A 21,621-nucleotide genomic window follows, 5' to 3' on the forward strand; every position below is an offset into this window, starting at 1 on the left:
CACACACCTTACTGTCATGCAAGATGCAACCGTTGACACACAAAAACACAAAAAGGGCCACAGGATCACATAAAAGGCAACCACAGACAGGAGCGATTGGTACTACCAGTCTCTTTTGCTTCCTGTCTATCGTGTCGGATGTGGTGCGTATCCCCCCCCCTTTCCTCCTGACAGCTCAGAAAAACACGCTCGCATCGAGAGACGCGCACCGACAGCAGATCGCACCGTACTCCGCTGCACAAATTAATTCTACCTTCATCACTAATAGCATTAACACCTGCTCGATGATGAGTCAATCTGCATGTAGCCATGATTAATGGACACCCCTGTAAGAATGCAATAAGTCCCCATGAAATCCATTATGTTAGATGAGTGAACGAGCGGGATACTCTGCACACTTCTTCCACGCGTTCCAGCTTTTATCTGATGAATGCAGGAGGATGAATGCAGTGTAGTAATAATATGACATGGATAAATGATGCTCCTGCACCTGCAGAAGTTGACTGATTTTAAAATAAATAAAAATAAAATAAAACTAGAGAATGGATCTTATACTTTCAGTACAGTAGGTATCATGAACGCTGAGCAACATCCTGTCTCTGCTCTTCCTCACTGGCAGCAATAATGTTGGGGAATGAGGTTACTAACATCTGGAGCAAGCGCGTTATGTGCACCAAGGGTGCACTTAAACAGAATCAAATCTTCGCCTGCAGGCTGTATAGTATGTCACGGACGTAATTAATCCTCCACCACCAGCACCACCACTGCTGATGTGCTACAACTTCAAATGAAACCTACCAACAACAAAAAAAAGAAAGAAAGAAAAGGAAATGTGAGGAGCACACAGACAAAGAATCCCTTCTGACTGAAAAGGCTGTAGATCATACACATCCTGCCTCATTATTGATACCAGCAGATAAAGGAAACCACAGGGTGCCTATGCAATGCCATATAAGGTAACCCCTCATCTTATGTTGCTTCTCTGAGTGCTGTGTAGCAGTTTTGATAGATGCCTGTGAGATAAGTGTCAAAATTGCTGATAGAATAACAGAAAAGTAATCTTCACCAGCACATAAAGATGTGACTGTAAATGTAAAAAAATAAATAAATTAAAAAATGCTCTCGCGGCTTGTAATTAGCATTTCAATTTTGGCTGTTTGAAATCAACACAGTGCTGACGACTGAAATGAAGAGAAATGACAGGAAAGACTCAGACGTGATGGGCAGTGTGAACAGCTTTATTTCCATTAATTGTAAGGGAGCTGATAATGTTTTGCCCCAAACTGTTTGGTGCACAGTATGCAATTATGAGTCACCAGCTCAGAGTCAGCGTGACAGCATGAGTGTGAGTGTGGAGGTTTATGTGTGAGATTGTGCAGCGGAGGGTCAAAACCGAGCATAGGGTTAGTTCAGGCGGGCCACGGAAATCAAGCTCAGCTGAGACCCTTCTACACAGTTAATTGACAAATGTCAAATAGGGCACGCCATTTAAGCCGGTTCAGTCTGCCCACGGTTACTGTGCATCTACAAGCTGCTTTGCAACCCACCTCCACTCCTGCCTCTCTTATTTTAATGCCATGTCTGACTCAATTAGTGTCATATCCGTTGTCCTTAATGCCTGCTCTGTTCTTGCTGCTGGCCTCCCACCTTTGGCTTTCCATAGTCATGTATGGCGGGGAGTTGCCAGAGTATAAGTTACAGTGGATTTGAAATCATCTTTTGTCTATAACAGTCCTGATGGATCTGTATTTACATTTTGAGAGGATGTAGCAATGCAGCTGCATTTTTTTAAAACTGTTTCCTCAATCCCTGGGTCAGTGCCAGGGCTGCTTGCAGGTCGTGTTTCGTGTGTGCATGAGTCTTTAGAGAGTGCGTCAGGGCTTTGTGCAACTCCCCGGGGGCGACCAGGTTGAGTCTCAGCATCGAGTGGACCAGCTGGGAGCGAGCGTTGCCGATGAAAGAGTGTGACAGGAAGGATGCGAGCCCTCCTCCTCCTTTCATGGTGTAGAGAGGGATTCTGACCATTCCCAGGACCTGGAGTCAGGCAGAGAAAGAAGGTGGTGAGGATCAGAGGATGAGATCAGGTAAATCGCTGCAATCAGTCACTCTGGAAGGACACATTACCTCCAAACCGTGATCTGCTGCAGTGGATGCAGCTGCCCTCTCCACCTCCCTAATCTGCTCTTCATCCATCTTCTTCACATAAAAGTGAGTGATAAGACGTGAAGAGGAGGAGGGGGAGGAAGGAGGTGCATAGCAAGAATCCACATGATCTTCAACAGAGATTGGCAAAGCCAGGCCCAGCTCTTCTGACAATTCCCTGCTAAGCCCCGACTCAAGGGTCTCCTCCGAAGGGTTAACGAGCCTGAAGTGTGAGAATCAAAGGTCAGCAACAGATGTGAAAGTAGATAAACGATGTCAGAGGCACTGCTCTCCTGACAATAAATCACACTAATTGAAAGGCTAATTCAATTTAAAGCCCTAAGTTAGTTTGCCCAGGTGATGGTACTGATCACTTCTCCTTCAAGTCACTAGATTTCGAGTCTCATCTTAGAAAATGTGCAAAAAAATATAGTAACAAAAGCTCAACCTGAACTGTTACAATAACAATATACCAGACATAATGGCCGAAATGCACAGAGGCTAAAGATACAGTTTCACTGTGTTTGACAGTGCGCAAAGATAAAAACATTTGCCAAAGTGATCAGAGTGAGGTTTGTATCCAGAAGAGCACAAGTACAGCAAAAGGAAAGCAAAAGGTAACAGCTAGCGGGATGTTAAATGCCTAAAAGCGAATCGCTTTGGATATTAGCCAACAACCGTTTTATACAGAACACTCGCTTATCAACAGCTCCGTGTGATTCTAACATATCAAGTTTGTCATGTTTTCTTTTTTTTATATTTCAGAGCAATCTATAGGCTTCTATAAAAATCTCTGAAGGAGTTTAGGTGTATTTTGTACTGTTGCAATAGTGTCAAAGCATTGGTCAACATCCAGACGCACATTTCCATTATCATTAGGAGAACACCGACAACTAAGAGCAGCTCTTTAGAGAGGTTCTTAACCCTCGTAAATGTCACTGGAAGAGACAGAAAAGGCCACTTGCTGTCGTGCAATTAACTGAAGTGACCGCTGCTTTTACATGTATTGTGTCTCAGCAGGTCACTCTCTAACAAAGCTGTGTGGACAGAACTGTGACTGGGCACAGTTGGGAGTCCTTTTTAACACGTTTATTATCATTATTGGTATCATTATCAATCTTTGTTACGCTTACTGAGTATTTTCTGCTGTGGTGCTTGGATTCTTTTGTTTTTTTCCATAGAACATGAGTGATAACTCATGCACAGCTTAATTGTGGCCCCACAATTAATAATAGGTTAAAATAGTGCTATTATGCATGTCCATATTAACAGGGCTAAAGATTTAAATAATGAGGAAAGTGTGAGTTAAGGCAATCCTCATGAGCCAACAGTTCAGGCTTCAGTGTTTGGGTCAGAGAGCGGGAACAGCCCCACCCACATACCGTTAACAACATCTCTTCGTGAGGGGCAGCCAATCAGAAGAAAGTTGTCTGAAAGGGAGGGTGAACTTAAAGGGACAGTAGCTAAAACTGTGGCTACATAGAGGCTCAGTATAAGATGAATGACTATTTTGAATTGTGAATCATGCAAAGCTACTATAGTAGATCAAATCAGTTAAAAAAACTAAAATGGAAATAAGCAGTAGAGGGCCCCTTTGATGATGCGAGACGAGTCTAGTGCAGAATGAGCTGTGGTTCAAATAAACTCAAACTTTTTTTTTCCAGTTTGAGATGATTTTGCTTCCAACTTGGCACTGCTGCAGAGGGCAGTGACCCAGATGCTGTCTACAACAAATATATGGCTAAAAATAACCATGAAATGTAGTGACACACTGTGTCAATACACAGACTTCAAAGAGCTCAGAAATTAAAAAACATTTTTTTTTTAGAGAAATGCAGTCGTATTACCACATTTCAATAGAACAGCCATCTGTGGCACAACCTGCTCTAATGTAATTCTGGTATAACCTCAAACTCAAAATCAGCCAATAACTATTTGTTTGACTGGTCTAAGGCATAAGAAAGCCAAAGAAACTCACAAACTCTCACTCAATTTATCCGGGCATGTAGAATCAGTCACAGTGCCAACAGACTGATGATTTGAAGATATTAGTTTAGCATTCATAAGCAAAAAAAACCCAAAACAAAAAATAAATAAAATGTAAATTTGTCATTTGAGCTGACGATGGCCACTGATTCAAAGTGAACAGACTGCCTCCAAAAGGGCGACATGAATGTTTGTTCCAAATTGCAAATCGGAATTAACACCTTCAAGTCTGAGACCATGGTCCTGAACTGCAAAAGGGCGGAAAACTCAGGGATGAGTTGTTGCCCTAAGTCTATCAGGATCTAGTTTACAAGCGAGGGTGAGTGAAGCAGCAGACTGGCAGATGGATTTCTGTGGCGTCTGCAGTCATACAGATGCTGTACAGGTATTCTGTGATAAAGAAAGAGCTGAGTGTGAAAGGAAAAGTGTGAGTTTACCGGTTGATCTACGCTTCTGCTCTCACTTATGACCACAAGTTCTGGGTGGAGGCAGCGGAAATGAGCTTCCTTCAAAGGTTGGTCCCTTGGCCAAAGAGTTTGAGGAACTTGGACATTTAGGACGCACTCAGAGTATAGCCTCTACTCCTACACATCAAAAGGAACCAGTTAAGGTGGTTTGGGCATGTCCTACTGACAGAAGATGCCAGGGCAGTCCCAGGACACAGATCATGTGTCCTGGCTGGCTTGGGAATGCCTTGGAGTCCCTCCCAGATGAGAAGGAGGAACTGGCCGGGGAGAAAGAGAGGGGACTTGTGCTTAGACTGCTGCCCCTGTGACTCTGACAAAAAATTGATGGATGTGTATGAATGCCTGCACAAGTCTAACAGCTAACTTGAGTAGCAGACCAAATTTACACAACTAACTAGTGTTTTGGATGTTTAATGTTGCCAGGCAGTACAGGTTTTTGAAAGATTTCTTCATACACCACCTGCAGCAGTATATTAAAAACAGAGGCTACACAATTCATATGTAGTTGTATCAATAGAGCTTTCCACTGTTGCTATTTGCTGACGTAGTTTTCCCTTGTTTTGCATATGTCTCTATCATTTTTCAGCCCTGTCTCTTTGCCTCCTCGTTATATAATTTCACTGTGCTGGCAAATGAAACACCAGAGATCCTGGCAGCGACTACAGTAAATCACAAAGGCACAAGTGATTCATTTAGCAGAATACTAATTAAGCAGTATGTGACAATCTCAATCTTTACAAATAGGGGTTTAAGGCAAGATAAGTCGCTTTAAACAAGGAGCCGTCAGGCACATTTTATCATCGCCAATCCTTGCAGGACGAGGATTGTAGCATCAGTGTTTGAATGTTTGTTCTGAGCTGTAAAGGGTTTCTTTTTTCTTTCTTCTGTGAAGAACAAGAAGGCTTTACAAACCAATAGCTAAAATGTACCTATGTTTGCAAGGAGCAAAAGCAGCACCAGGAAAGACTCACCCGCCAGGGAAACCCAGCAGACCGTCAAAGCGCATCTGCATCTGTGGAAGTGACACACAGAAATATGCCTGTTCACTCAAAGAGGCAGACGTGTGTGTGTGTGTGTGTACACTGAAATGTTAGAGTAGCTCAAATGACACACACACACACACCTCACCAGTATGATATGTTTGATGGGAATTCTTCCAAACAGCTGAGCTTTCGTGTCAGCGTAGAGCATCACATGGCACGCATGCCTGCAGCCCGAGCATGCCAATGCCTCCGCCCTCGACAGCTGTCCACTCGCCATCTACAAGCATACACACAAACACAGTGCTAAATTATACAGTTCAGTGCTTCCTGAACACACTGGCTGGATGCCCTCTTTTGCCATGTGCTACCAAAGTGACATCATCCTATTATAGCTGCTCTTTTTGGTCATTTGTTCTCCCTCATATGCTGAGCCAACAGACCTTAATGAAACCTACTGATTAGCTGGAAGGCCTGTGGGCTTGTATGCAGAAAAAAAACACAACAGATCTGAGTGACTTGCATTGGGAACGCTTTAGCTCCCTCTACTGGGGTGGAGTAAACTGTCGAGTGAGATAATCCCTGTTCCATAGTGAACTTTTCCTCAAAATTTGGAATATGATTATGAATTTTGACACAGTTGCCTTTCATTCGGTATCATCACCAAGTCAGCACAGAAACGGCAAGTCTATTTTCTGAGGATATGGAGGAGTATGTGAGACTCAGAAGAAGAAAGACAAATGAGCTGGGATTGATCAGAGATGTGTGTGAGACTTGCTGAAAACTACAACAAATGGTTGCAGGCTGTTCCAGCAAAAAGGAATCACAACTGACTATTAGCATTGGGGAGGGAATTAATTTAGACCTTGGTGGTTTTCATTTTTATGAAATAATTTTGTTTCTGTGTGCAAAGTAAAACAATGTAAGCATACAAAATAAAACAATTAATCTGTATTTCCTCAGATCTCAGATTAATGTATTCTTTGGTTAGCTTTTTAAAATTCTTTATAGCTCATTAAAATTGAAAGAGGCTGTCATTTAAAAATGGACTAAAGATGCTTTGCTCAAAGTCAGTTATTTAATTTTGATTTTTTTTTTCCAGTTTCAGTCTTTTATACTTTAGGCTCTAACTGGAAAATTATGCTAAATCCTCAGCAGCCAGGGTTAGTGTTGTATATTAGCAAACCATATGGGCCTTAAGGGCACCACCGACTGGAGAACCACTACAGAGAAGAGCCAATTAAGACTCAGTGAGTCAGAATATTTTTTAGTGAAAACCAACAATGAACAGCATTAAAACACGCTCTAAAATCAAGGTTTTTATGATTGAAGTATGACTGCCACCTTCTGACAGTGGTAGAACATTACATCCAAACAGGTGGCAATAAAAATAAGGTGAAATATACATTTCAGACAAAAAAAAAACCCGTCACATTGGCCATAACATTTTTAGATATTTTTTAACTTTATATCCAGTTAAATATTGGAAACTCGTGCTCATTTCTAATTTTGATCGATTGCCTATCAAAATAAATCATGTCTGGCCTATGATGACATTTTGTGTGCTGAAGTGGCTGAAGGTGCAAACACAGACGTTTCTGCAACAGTGTATGAATAAAATACATCACAATGTAATCCACAACTGAGAAAATGCTAATAAGCCACAAATTTGTTTTTGTGGAACTCTTTCCTTTGATCTGTCAAAAAATATATATTTTTGTCAAGTTTATTCCTTTTTTCAGTTTTTCTGCTCGAATTCAAATCCATTCTTTGCAGTTGTGCGCATGGATGTTTTAATGATCCTTAGATGGCTCAACAATCTGGTTCCCCAGATTCGTCCTTTTCACCGAGCGGTCGTCTCTATTGCCAGTATGACACACAGGTATCACTATCATCTTCAGACAACAATGAAATTATTTTTTATTAAAAAAATAAAATCAATTATTTAATATTGACACGTGTATGCATTTGCACGAGCTGGAGATGGAAACCTTTTTTGTCGAGGTCTTTAATCTTGTCAAACTATATGACACACGACCACGCGGTGAAAAAGACGAATCTGCGGATCCAACATCTGAAACATGGAGAATGGAATATGTAAACAAATCCAACCAGTAAACATAAAAAACAGTTAACCTGCAACACCGGCACTCTCCGATGCGCTTACACTTCCCCATCGTTTAGCAAGCTAAAATGCGCGGTAAAGGCTGGGTAAGCATGGACGTTATAAACATGAGTATATTTCCCCAGCATTAAGTTCTCTTAATAACTGTGTGTTTCTATTTGTTTATTCAAGGAGCCTTGATGTCTTAACTAACATTCAAACACTGTTATCGTACACTTTATAAATTATTTTCTTAATATTTTTGACATAATAGCAACACGAAATAAAGGTTAGTGCCGCGTTTGGTTTTGTTTTTTAATTTCGGTCAAACAATATTACTTCTAATCAAAAATGAAGTAAACCCGCTTGTTTAATATGTCACACGCATTTACCTCTGTTCTACATTAAACGCTGTCTCATTCTTCAGTCAGCAGTGCCTGTTCAAAACTTCTGGCTTTTCCGATGACGTTCTGGCCATTGATTGGCTAAGCGAAGCATGTGGTTCCGGTTACCTAATACGACTCCCCCGGTCAACCAATCAGCTTTGGTTAGTAGTAGCCGTTCAGCCGATTCATCTCGTTTATGAGTCAGGGATTGAAGTGTGTACATGCTCCGGTTAGGTCTTGTGATGCACCGTGGAAGGTAAAGGGTGGCAGTCTTAATCGCTCTCTGCATAAGTGTGAAAGTATTTGATGAGAGCACAGTCCAAGGGAACCTTCTAGGTTGATAGCTAACTAGCTTCTACTACCGGTGACTGCTAACAGACGGTGTTAAACGACCTGGTTAAAACTTAAGCAGGTAAGTTAGCCACATGTGTTGTTTTGATGTTATAAACTATCCTATAACACGATTATTACAGAAAAGAAAATATTTAATGTATTGTTTAATGTTACTATCGATGTATGACGTGTTTCATTGTAATTTTTGTTATTTAAATATAATTTATTTTAGTATTTACGCTTGTGTATTGTGTATATGTGTATCATTTAAAGCAGTTTAGGAAATTTAAGTGATGAGTAAACACTGCGGTAATAACGTTAGCAGTAATAGTAATCTTATTTGGTTATCCTACTTCAGGTGAATGAGAATGGCGCAGGGGCTACCAGACGAGATGCTGATGAACTCGGCTTTGATAAAAAAATTGTCAGAGGGGGCAAAAGACTCAGCCGTTACACAGGGTGTCCTAATGAGGCTCCAGGAGACCCCCAACTCATCTGAGGTGCGAATTATACACACATGTAGCATGTAGCGGTTGTAGCATTGAGGGGTGGCTGTAGGTCAGGAGGTAGAGCAGGTCATTGATCGTGGCTGGCTGCTCCAGTCTGCATGCCAAATGTCACTGGGCAAGATACTATCCACAGGTTGTGTGAATGTTAGATAGAAAACACATATAAAAAGTATAGAAAAAAGTGCCTGTATGAATGGGTGTGAATGGGTGAATGAGGCAAGTTGTATAAAGTACTTTCAGTGCTTAGGTAGAGTAGAAAAGCACCATATAAGAAACAGTCCATTTACCATTTACATGTAGAAGCACTTTCATTGGTTTTTCATTGTTGGATAAGTGTTAGTATAGTTATATAATCTTAAAGAGGGAATGTGTACTTGTGAAACTTGTATAAAATTTGCAAGTCTGCTCACATATGATTTTGAATCGTCTTATTATATTCATTCTTGCCCCACCCTACAACTGCACCTGAAAGAGTAAAGCTACAGACCATGAGAATACATTTCCTCAAAATATTCATTCAGGGGAAGACGCTACATATTTGTAACATGTAGTGTATATTTGTAATATTATACTTTTCCTGGTGTTAGGTTTAGTGAAGCCACGTAACAAAGCACGTTCCCTTGTTGCTTTTGGATTATGGAACTACTGGGAACATGTTGACTGACTGATTCTTAAACAAACAGGTAACCAGTGAAGGGATGCTAAAATTTCAGTAATCTGGTCTTGCTTCTCTTTAGCCATTAATAGGTAACCTACAGTATTTTAGACCAGCTGCAAACGTGTAATAGATGTCATATTAAGACCAATGCACAGTTCTCCTGGCAATGGACAACCCAGAGTCGTCCATCGGATTGCCAGACGGAGACTTTTGGGAATATAGCATATGACCAGTTGCAGGTCTTTAAAACAAAGGGTTAATTTAATCATACTGAACTGAATGAGACTGACCTTAGCAACTGATTTAATCTGTTTGTCTAGTTTTAGCTGAATGTGATTGAATGGCCATGAGCAAAGTAGTGAAGTAGTTATACTTTAAATAAATACTTAAAGTACAAAAAAAGTAAGTAAACATTTTTTTCCAGCATCTTTAACAGAATTCATATGTTAGGTAATAAGCCTCAACAACAGAGATCACATACCAGTGGAATGTTAAACCATTGCTGATGAAACGGCCGTGTTGAATGTGAAGTCATGTTAGGAATTTGTTCTGCCTTAGGGCAGAGGATTTCAGAGAGATCTTTATTAAGCCCGTGTTTTGAGTCCACAAGCCATCTCCAGTGTTTGTCCAACAGTTTTTGTTTTTTTTTTGTTTGTTTTGTTTTGTTTTGTTTCCCCTGGTCAGCACTCTTTCCTCACATTTTACATCTTGTTTTTCAGGTGGTCTCCTTTGCTCCATTCACACTGTTCCCCACACCTGTACCCAAAGCTGTATTCTCCCAGGCTCTGGCAGTGCAAACACACTACAACACCCTGGTGGACAAGATTAGTCTGGATGCAGACTTCCTACAAGAAGCTTTGGCTAGGTAGGATGCATTATGACCTCATGTATGTGGTTTGGAAGAAAAAAACTCCTGGCAAAATTCTCATTATTGTCACAGTCTCTGAAGTCTGTCTTCAAATGACCCGTTAGTTTAATTCAAAATGAATACACTGTGATGAAAAACCTGCTGACAAGATTTGAACAAAGTGTCTGTTTACAGCACCATCGCTGTGGATGATTTCACTGCAAGGTTGTTCAAAATCCACCAACAGATCCTTAAAGAAGGCAGGTCACAGGTACGTCAGCACAGCCGTGATGACACTGGTGTTAGGGGGAGCTCAGGAGGCAGAGTCTGCCAGTTGGAAGGTTGGTGGATTGATTACCCAGTTTGTCCAGATTCCAGTTTTCTTAGGCAAGATGCTGAACCCAGAGTTTCCCCCAGTGCATCCAGTGTGTGCGAAGTTAGAGAAGGCAGTTTGGATGCGTTTGTGTGATTGGGTGAATAGGGTTTGCAGTAAAAAGCGCCTTTCAGTTAGAGCAAAGTGCTGCATAATTACCATTCCATTTACCATCATCATTTTACTTGAGCTGTTTGGGCTCTAAGGCCTTGGTGTGTTGCTAAATCCAACAAAGCTGTTTGCTTGCACTCAATAAGGATTCAAAAGTAGTGAAAAGAAAGAGTGTATAAAAAAATCAAACAGTTTCTAGTTAAGGAAGATTGGATTTCAAATAGAGTATTTGTAGAATGAACATCTTGGGTCATCACTGCAGGTGTGAGGTTGTGTAAACGTTTACAGGAATGAGTTTTCAGCCTATCTGTTCCTTTGTGGTGTTGGCTGTTTTGGGTTACCTGCACCACTATGTGTTTTCACCATGAAAACCTTTCTATCTGGCTTCTTTTGGGGCCATTTTTGGGGGGAATTTTTTAAAAAGTTGGAAATGGATCGATGATACACACTCTTTTCTTTTTGGGCTTTGTATGCTAGCCATTAAATCCTGAGAGATTTCTTATGAGAAAGAAAGACAGGGAACGACAGGGAGGAGAGGGGTGAGAGGCAAAAGCTATATTTTGGCTAAAACTAAAATCTTGTTTCAATTATCAGCTGTTTTGCTTTATTGCTTGTAGGGCTGCCACGATTAGTCGACTAGTCACGATTACGTCGACTATCAAAATCGTCGACGACTAATTTAATAGTCGACGCATCGTTTGAAGCTTTGTAAGATCACAAAAGACGCAGGAACAAGTAGTAGGATTTAAGAGTGTAATAACGGACTGAAACAGAAGATGGCAGCACTGCATGTACAAGGATGCCAGCTGCCGTTAAACCCCGAAGAAGAAGAAGTAGCTCTGTCCCAGAATTCATAGCGCAGCCCAGCTCAGTTTCCAACAATGGCGGCAGCTAGTTAGTTTTAATGTTACTCTTATTATTCTTTCTGGGTCACAAAATAAACGTTTAACATATTTTCAGGCGAGAATGTAGCTGTGTAAACCTCAAATATCTGCTCAGTTTATCAAGACACCACATATTTTCAAAAGCGCTCCGACGTTTTCAGAGACGTCTGTTACCCACTAGCTCGATAGCTAGCCGGGGCAAGGCTCACTAGAGTCGTGAGAACACCGGACTCCCGGCTTCAAACCCACCTCCGTCTTTCGCTACTCAGGTTAAACATATAGAAGTCACTTAGATAACTTAAATATGTTATTGTTTGGCTTTTTTTAGTATTTTATTTGTTCCTGAGTAAATCGGTTTGGCTGAGATCAAAGTTATAGTTTTTACACAGCTGAATAAACGTCAGGCAGACAGCTGATTATCAGAAGTGTGAGATGCTCCAGAATTTACTCCGGTGTCCCGTTATATGTTAGATATCAAGGAGCAGACGGCTGAGTTTATTAAACTTCACCTAAACAATCTGCAAATTTCATTAAAATTTAATAAACTATCATCTTGTCTTTATTTTTAGTTAGCACCTTAAACACTTAAAGCTGTAAGCTAATGATAGTTATATAAGAGCAGATGCTGCTGGTGCAATAAGCTGTAGTTTTACGTCCAATGGATGATGATCTGATTAGTCGACTAATCGCAAAATTAATCGGTGACTAGTCGACTATCAAAATAATCGTTTGTGGCAGCCCTAATTGCTTGACAAAGTTCTTCACAATTTTCTAAAACTCTGTGACATCTTTAGATCTGCTGTTGCATAGAATGAAGAAAACCATTAGGTTCTTACAACAGTGTAGCTGGGACCATAAAAACCTATTAATGGATTATAAAGTGACCAAATGCTGCAGCTGGGATTCTTTGCCTTTGTTACAGTCCATTGTGTTGGGTCTCAATCGGTCTGACTACATGCTGGACCAGAGAGAGAATGACACGCCATCGCTAAAGCAGATAGAGATCAACACCATTGCTGCCAGTTTCGGAGGCCTTTCATCGCGCACGCCAGATGTACACAGGTAAGCAGGTCATTTATGTGTCCCCCATATTCTGTAGGTTAGCCACTAGAACTCAGCAGTAAGAGTGATCATGTTGGCCAAGACCTTCAAATATTTTTACTGTCATCTTTATAGCCACCGTTTCACACAGCTGCTTTACCCTTATTTTTTTTTAAAAAGATAAATAAAAACCCCACATTCCTTTATTTCCCCTACAGTTGACACCAATCTCTTTGCTTTGCTGTCAGTAGGTTTGGGATTTAATACAGCTATAAACAATCTACAGGGTGGGCCATTTATATGGATACACCGTAATAACATGGGAATGGTTGGTGATATTAAAGTCCTGTTTGTGGCACATTAGTATATGTGAGGGGGCAAACTCCTCAAGATGGGTGGTGACCATGGTGGCCATTTAGAAGTCGGCCATCTTGGATACAACTTTTGTTTTTTCAATAGGAAGAGGGCCATGTGACACATCAAACTTATTGGTAATGTCACAAGAAAAACAATGGTGTGCTTGGTTTCAACGTAACTTTATTCTTTCATGAGTTATTTTACAAGTTTCTCTTAGTTCACAGCCATTGACATGTCGAAGAGGTTAACACGTGAGGAGCGGATCGAAATTGCGTTAATATCTGGTGAACGCAGTAACCGGGTCATTGCAGCAGATTTCAATGCAAGACACCCTACGAGACCACCCATCTCCCATGCTACAGTCAGCAAACTGCTTGCTAAGTTTTGTGAAACTGGTTCAGTGTTGGATTTGCCAAAATGTGGACGCAAGAAAACTGTCACTAATGAAGAAACATCAGTGGCTGTCCTAGCTTCATTCAGCAAGAGCCCAGAGCGTAGCACTCGCTGCATGTCACTGGAGAGTGGCATTAGTCGAACATCCCTTCGGCGGATATCAGCTACTCACAAATGGCACCCTTACAAACTCCAGCTACTGCAGCATCTCAACGAGTATGACCCAGATCGGCGCCCAGAATTTGCAGAATGGGCAAAACCAAAATTGGAACAGGACCCTCAGTTCACGCAGAAGATTTTGTTCAGTGATGAGGCAAACTTTTATGTGAATGGTGAAGTTAACAAACAAAACCACTGCTATCGGTCTGACACTAACCCACATTGGATGGATCCCTCCAAGAGTGTTGGAACAACAAAAGTGATGGTTTGGTGTGGTATATGGGGTACAATGATAGTGGGTCCATTCTTCATCAATGGAAACCTCAAGGCCACTGGATATTTGAAATTGCTACATGATGATGTGTTTCCCTCTTTATGCACTGAAGCTGGCACGTTCTCTGAGTTTTTCCAGCAAGATGGTGCACCACCACATTATCGGTGCCAGGTCAGAGCATTCCTAGATGAACAGTTTCCAGGAAAGTGGACTGGTCGTCGTGGGCCAGTTGAATGGCCCCCAAGGTCTCCCGATCTGACCCCCTTAGACTTTTATCTTTGGGGTCATCTGAAGGCAATTGTCTATGGTGTGAAGATACGAGATGTGCAGCACCTGAAACTACGGATACTGGATGCCTGTGCTGGCATTTCTCCTGCGGTGTTGCTATCAGTGTGTGAAGAGTGGGAGAAGAGGGTTGCATTGACAATCCAACACAATGGGCAGCACATTGAACACATTTTATAAGTGGTCAGAAACTTGTAAATAACTCATTAAAGAATAAAGTTACGTTGAAACCAAGCACACCATTGTTTTTCTTGTGACATTACCAATAAGTTTGATGTGTCACATGGCCCTCTTCCTATTGAAAAAACAAAAGTTGTATCCAAGATGGCCGACTTCTAAATGGCCACCATGGTCACCACCCATCTTGAGGAGTTTGCCCCCTCACATATACTAATGTGCCACAAACAGAACTTTAATATCACCAACCATTCCCATTTTATCATGGTGTATCCATATAAATGGCCCACCCTGTATAAAAGATAGACATAGCTTTTGTGTCTGAAAAATGAAGCCACTGCAGAAGTTCTTTTAATCTGCATTCTTTTCAATGGCCAAGAGGGGGCGCCTCTTGTGGTTGTGAAAGATATTCCGTTGTATAGACGTCTACATGAAAATGCCCCTGTTATGAGTTTATAGGCTCATTAATGTCATGTCTTATTAAATACAATATAAAGTTAATTTAATATAGACTATATAAGGCAGGATTGATCGACAAGTTGCTAGCCTATGGCTGTACAGTTTCCCTCAGTTTATCAGTTTCAAGGTGGCAAGATGATGGCAGTGAAAATGCTCATCTTAAGGCGTCACAGGCAACTTAGAGTGAGACTGGATTGTTCGAGGCATGGTCAGGAAATAATGATGCATAATGTGCTGTGATTAGGTTTGCTGAGAGTGCTTACAATCTTGCTTGACAGACATATCCTGAAGATGGCCGGCAGGCTGGAGGAGAGCGAGCGTATCCTGGATAATAATCCTGCAGCTGGTCTGGCCAGGGCTATTGCCAAAGCTTGGGAGCTCTATGGATCAGAGAAGTAAGAATGAAGTACATCCATCGAGTACATGCCAGACATGCTGTTGATCGCTCTTTGCTTTATTCACTTGGTCTAATTGTGTCACCATACATGATGAATTAATTAGTACATCCAGAATAAAACATCTTGCCAGTGGAACTGTACATTCAAACACTGCTTCTGCTGGTGTGGTTGCTCAGTGCATCATAATATTACAAACATTTCTTCAGGACAACAAAGGCCAGTGACAGTTTTGGTAGTATGGGGCACCAAAAAGCAAATCATTTCAGTTAAAATCAAAACCGTGAGAACCCGAAAAAGTCCAGAAATTTTGAGGTGCAGTTGTTGTCGTTGCAGAGCAGTCGTCGTGTTCTTGGTGGAAGACGTCCAGAGAAATATCTTTGATCAGCGATTCGTTGAGTATGATCTTTGGAAGAGGTAGGTGTTACATGTGAAGGGTTAGAGCTCTCATACCTGCATGTTTTCTTTGTGTGGAAGTTAAAACATTATCTTAAAGCATTTGAAGAGTTGTGCTTTTCACCAACATGCCGTGTTTCAGAAACATTCACGTAATAAGACTGCGGTTTGAAGATGTCTTTAAAACAGGCTCCCTTGATCAGGACAAGAGGCTTTTTGTGTAAGTCGATTTCTGTCAGCTCACAATGCACTGACTCATTATTTAAGTGTATTATTCTCAAACAAAAACTATGTGTTATGCATAGCAGTGGTCCTTAATGTGTCTTTTATGTCGCTTTCACTTCAGGGACGGCAAAGAGGTCGCCGTGGTGTATTTCAGGAATGGTTACATGCCTGACAACTACACTTCTGAACAGGTCCAACTTTTGATTTGCACACAGAATGGAAGATTACATTAGAGTTTAGTTAGAAACATGCAACATGTAGACTTACTTAAAATGATTCGTATTCATGAGAAACTGGAATGTCATTATCATCCAGTTTATTTCTTTCCCTGCCTAGCAACACCAAGTCTAGCCCTGATTGGCTGATATAAGTGACAACAGACCTGTCGCCTTGTCAGTCTGAATGGGTGATTAGATGGTAAATGGCCTGTATTTGTATAGCGCTTTACACTACATTCAGTCATTCACACACACATTCACACACTGGTAATGGCAAGCTACATTGTAGCCACAGCTGCCCTGGGGCGCACTGACAGAGGCGAGGCTGCCGGACACTGGCGCCACCGGGCCCTCTGACCACCACCAGTAGGCGGTAGGCAACCAGTAGGCGACCGAGACTGTTGGTGCCGGGGCTCGAACCGGCAACCTTCCGATTACAAGACGAACTGCCAACTCTTGAGCCACAATGTTCTCTGCAATATTGTGTGTAGATACGTGCAGCTGTGTGTTAATTCTGCAGGCAGGAACAGGAAGTGAAGGAAAACTGGCGAGCACCATGGAACCAACATTTAATTGGACATAACGAGTTAAAACAGTTTGCAAATTTAAGCCAAACTGCTGAATCTACTGTCCAGGTTCTCTTTGATAGCGTGACTCTGTGTTGTTCTCCTTCATTCTTCTATCTCTGTCTGTCAAATCTCAGCATAATATAAACCAACTATTGTCACGCTCTGCTGGTCAGTGTGCTGGCTGTTTTGTCAGGAATCTCAACCACGAGAAAGTTTGTACAAACAAAGCTAAAAAAACCTGCGACAGAGTGTAAAACGTTATTAGCAGCAGTGAAATAAGATTCCAAGAGTTAGTGAAATGATAGAGGCTGTTTTATGCTGGAAAATCATCTAATGATAAAAAGACAAGCAGAGAATTCATTGTCTGTTTTCAATTGCAGAGCTGGGATGCTCGTCTCCTCATGGAGCGCTCTCGAGCTGTGAAGTGTCCAGATATCAGCACTCACCTGGCTGGTACCAAGAAGGTTCAGCAAGTGCTCGCCAGACCTGGAGTCCTGGAGAGGTTCTTCCCGGACCAGCCTCAAGCTGTGCAGCAGATCCGAGCGACGTTCGCCGGCCTCTACACTCTAGACATGGTGAGAAAAAGCACAAGATTTTTTCATTGTTTGGAAAGTTTAGCATTAGATAATCCTCACCTGGGTGTTGATGTTCAGTGTAAGCAATATCATTCACATTTTATTCCTCTCATTTATTTCTCTGTGGTTGCGCTCGTCTACAGGGTCCAGAGGGGGACAAAACGGTGTCAATGGCCTTGGCAGCACCAGAGCGGTTTGTCTTGAAGCCTCAGCGAGAAGGAGGAGGTAAACTGAACTTTTTAATAAAGCACACTTGATGTTAACACCAGAAGCAAATGATGGAACTTGTGTTTGTTGCTCACCATTTGTTAAACTCGGGAAGTTTAAGCAGTGCATGGATCTGCACACACGTGCAGCATTTTCTTGCATTCCATGTATGAGCTAGCCTCAGTCAAATGCATGCTGTACTGTGACTGAGATAATAGTGTGTATGAGACACACTTGACAACAACATTGATTAGGATGTGAAAAAGCTACCAGATACAAGTTGTCAGCAGGTTATGGCTGACTAACCACCCTGCCTTACATCACTCTGGGCTAATACTGTAAAAAGCAATCATTAGTTTTCTTTGTAATATCAGATCATTTGTTTTGATAAATACATAGTTCAGTATCAGGGTTCATATGAGCTATTTTAGCAGTAATTTTACACATGAACTGGAAGGAGAACTTTGAGGAGCTGATGAATGTAGAAAATGAAAGAGAGAGGAGGATGGAGGAGGGGAGTTAGACGAGAGGGCAATCTGACCAGACCGTTTAACAGAGACTGAGAGGATGCCCGAGGAATGGAGAGGTGTGCTGCTGCTGATTTTCAAGAACAAGACAGATGTGCAAAGCTGTAGTAACTACAGAAGGATAAATCAAGAAGCTATGGGACAAAGTTGCTGAGACTAGGTGAAAAAGAGCGGTGACGATCAGTGAGCAGGAGTGTGGCTTTGTGCTGAAAGGAGCACAACAGATTCTCTGGAGAGAAGGTGAAGGAAAGTCAGCTGACGCGAGACAGAATACATGTATGTGAGTCAGAGGGAGGCAGGTATAATGGTGGAGATAGAAGAAGTAGAGATAGTGAAGGTAGATGAGATTTAATACTTGGGGTCAACTATCCACAGCAACAGACAGCACACAAGAGAAGTAAAGAGTTGGGTGCAGGCAGGGTGGAGTGGGTGGAGACAAGTGTCAGAGGGGATTTGTGACAGAAGGATAGCAGCAAGAGTGAAAGGGAAGGATTACAAGATGGCAGTGAGGCCTGCTATGATGTATGGTTTGGTGACAATGGCATTGACAAAAAGACAGGAGGCTGGGCTGGAGGTAGCAGAGCTGAAGATGGAGCTGCCAGGCAGGAGGAAGCGAAAAACCAAAGAGATTGATGGATGTGGTGAAGGAGGACATGCACAGGGTTGGTGTGACAGAGGAGGATGTTAGGGATAGCATGACAAAGGGGCAGATGATCCGCTGTGGCAACCCCTAAAGGGAGCATCTGAAAGAAAGACTACTTGAGGCAGTATTTGTTTAATATTTTTTTATTCTAAATATGTAGCAACTTGCTTGTACTAGCAAGCAGGCTAGCATTAGCCAACATAAGTAGGAAAAAACCCAGCCAAATAAAGATCTCTCCATTTGCCTGTCAGACTGGCCGGGTGTAGCCAGGTGTGGTTCACTGGGTAAAACTGAACTTTCTTTTCACTAATTTTAAAAAGGGTTTTACAAAAGTTTGTTCATCTGCTAATGTGAAATAATTCCTATCTAGCCATGTCCATTTTTATCTGTACTTAAGTGTAGTATTGTTTTTCTAGGTAACAACATTTATGGATCAGAGATCTGCCAGGTCCTGGAACAAGTGAAGGAGAGTACCGAGCGTACAGCCTATATTCTGATGGATAAAATCCATCCAACCCCTGTAAGGAACTACCTGATGAGACAAGGCAGCCCCCTGAAAATAAGCAACTGTCTCAGTGAACTGGGAGTGTTTGGAGCATATGTAAGGTATGTGACCACTACTGCATTGATATCAAATGCATTTTGTTTGTGGCTGTTTTTTAGAAGTATTTGCAGATTCCCAATGTAGTGGTTGTTTCTAATTTTAGCTTTTTCTTTGTTTTCTTACAGGCAGGGTAAAGACATGGTGACAAATGAGTGTGTGGGCCATCTGCTGAGGACCAAGAGCTCAGAACACTCAGACGGGGGCGTCGCAGCAGGAGTGGCCGTGCTCGACAATCCTCTGCTGTTCTGAGATGTCACACTCCTGCCTGCACATACAAACCACAGTGAAGTCACAGCAGAAACGTCTCTTTAAAAAAAAAAAGAAAAAAGTCTTTGTTTATTTTTTTAATAAGTTCAGTAATTAAGTGAAGAACAGTGATTAAATAAATTGTTTCTTGCATTTTTGAATTAATGATTGTGTTTAGGATTATTTCAGAAACATGTTTAGAGGATCTTTGTAAGCCTGTTTTTACTTTAAAAGAAGGGAAGCACTTCTTCATTCTACAGAAAAGGTGACACATTACAGATGAGTTCATAAAAAGTGTCACTGTCACTCTTTCAAGGCTCTGTCACTTGGTAAAGTAGGCCTAGGCTGCCATCTTGTGGCAGTGTGTTGTTACTACAACATATGAAATTGTGTTTCTATTGGAAATATAATTCAGCGCCACTGAGCCGCTCTCTCAGTTACAAACTGAACCTGTTTTTTAGACATATAAATCACTTAACACAGTGAAGCTTTTGGTTTTGTAAAAGTGGTTCATAATCAAAATGCACGTTAATTTTTATAAGGTTGAAGAGCAGTTAGCAGTGCATTCATGGACGTCTTTTAACTATTAATTTAACAATCTTTTGTCACGATGGCATGAACTACAAACGTGAGCTCCAGGTGAGACTGCACAGAAGAACAAGTGTCCTTAAACTGCATCAACTGATGACTTCTTACAATTTTATTCTGTGTTTTTATAATCGAACGTTTATGTCTTTGTGTACACATACTAACACAACCTATTGTAACTTAGAGAAGCTCAGCAATATATTATTAAGTACACAAACAGTTCCAGGTTCTGGACTGTTTGAAGACCCCACTTTGGATCATGTGAAGGACGTTCAGTTTTTCTTCTTCTAGGCATTGAAGGGTTAATGCTGTTAATTGCATAGTACAGTGACAGATAACTTGGTGAAGTTGGTGCACCTTGTGGACCAAAGAATAATATCCAGTATGATGTAAATGAAAAAAATAAATGTTATGACTATAAGGCTGGACTTCCTTCTCTGTTCATTTACCTAACCCTAGCCCCAAGTAGCCCCTATTCAGCGACAGGTTGCTTCTCCCAAAGTCAAGAACCAACAGACTTAAAAACTCCTTTGTCCCAAACGCCATCCAGCTGTTTAACTCCTCGTTGGAGGAGAGAGGGAGGGGAAACGGGGACAAAGGAGAGCGGGAACAACTGAGCTGTAGTGGGGTTTTTTACACTGTGCAATATTCACGATATTTCTTCTTATATTTGACTGCAATAGACTCACTCAAACGTGCAATCCACAGGTATTCCTATTTATCCATATTATATATTCTGTGTATATATATATATATATGGTATATTTATGTTTAAATTCTGCTCTGATTCCCCTTGATTGTATCTGTAACATGCAACTTCTGTCAGTGCTACTGGAAACTGAATTTCCCGGAGGAACCCACCTGAGGGATTAATAAAGTTTCATCTAATCTAATCTAATCTAATCAAGTGAGATCAGTCTCACATCTCTGATCATAGAAATTGTGGACTTTTCAGGAAATGTATTTAAAAAACTAAAACAAGAGTAAGATGGGACAGTTAGAAGGAAATAAGAAACTCAATTCATTTTAATTAAATAAATTGTTCCCATATGTCTATATGCTGTCAAACTGGCAGTAAGAAACATGGTTTTAAATAGCTCTATATGGCATTACTAGCACTTCGACCTTCAGATCAATTTATTAACGGAGAGGTCACAGATCAAATGTGACATATGTTTATACACTACTTTCTACATGATGACAATACACAGTACACTTTTAAGAGTCATAGTTTCTAAATTATAAGGCTTTTTGTCAATTTTTGACCAACAGATCATGACACTGACCTTGAAGATCTCTGTGGATGCTGGGTGAAATCAAACGGATTGGTCACATGAGCCCACACTACACCCCCACAAGTTTTTTTTTTTTTAAATTTTTGTATCTGAATTCATTAAAAAAGTTGTGAGTTATCCTATTTACAGACAATAAGACAGGCACAGATGCAAACGCTAACAACCTCCCTGGCAGAGGTTATGTGATGTGGCTTCAGACTTTTGCACA

General features: G+C 41.2%; 2 protein-coding genes across 3 annotated transcripts; one reads left to right on the top strand and one right to left on the bottom strand.

The window, feature by feature from the left end:
• Positions 1–1,217: 1,217 nt before the first annotated feature.
• On the bottom strand, positions 1,218–8,191 carry LOC146364293 (U8 snoRNA-decapping enzyme). Of its 2 annotated transcripts, none has more exons than XM_084917336.1 (5): positions 8,072–8,191; positions 5,724–5,855; positions 5,567–5,607; positions 2,125–2,365; positions 1,218–2,034 (listed from the first exon to the last, which is right to left on the bottom strand). In XM_084917336.1, exons 2-5 carry the CDS (start codon positions 5,853–5,855, stop codon positions 1,789–1,791), a joined length of 660 nt encoding a protein of 219 aa, XP_084773462.1. In that variant the 5' UTR covers positions 8,072–8,191; the 3' UTR covers positions 1,218–1,788. The 2 variants fall into 2 exon arrangements, with proteins under 2 accessions (XP_084773462.1, XP_084773463.1); XM_084917337.1 differs by lacking the exon at positions 8,072–8,191 and adding an exon at positions 6,019–6,415.
• gss (glutathione synthetase) lies at positions 8,099–20,539 on the top strand. The gene is made up of 13 exons (XM_084917335.1): positions 8,099–8,477; positions 8,757–8,898; positions 10,285–10,430; positions 10,608–10,683; positions 12,703–12,842; positions 15,204–15,320; positions 15,657–15,737; positions 15,859–15,936; positions 16,063–16,132; positions 17,109–17,303; positions 17,447–17,528; positions 19,097–19,286; positions 19,410–20,539. The coding sequence occupies exons 2-13, from the start codon at positions 8,761–8,763 to the stop codon at positions 19,531–19,533; spliced, it is 1,437 nt and encodes a 478-aa protein (XP_084773461.1). The 5' UTR covers positions 8,099–8,477; positions 8,757–8,760; the 3' UTR covers positions 19,534–20,539.
• The last annotated feature ends 1,082 nt before the right edge of the window (positions 20,540–21,621 follow it).

This window comes from Perissodus microlepis, chromosome 20, assembly GCF_051167445.1.
Source record: "Perissodus microlepis isolate ML-2025 ecotype Zambia chromosome 20, ASM5116744v1, whole genome shotgun sequence".
NCBI classification, from domain to species: domain Eukaryota; kingdom Metazoa; phylum Chordata; class Actinopteri; order Cichliformes; family Cichlidae; genus Perissodus; species Perissodus microlepis.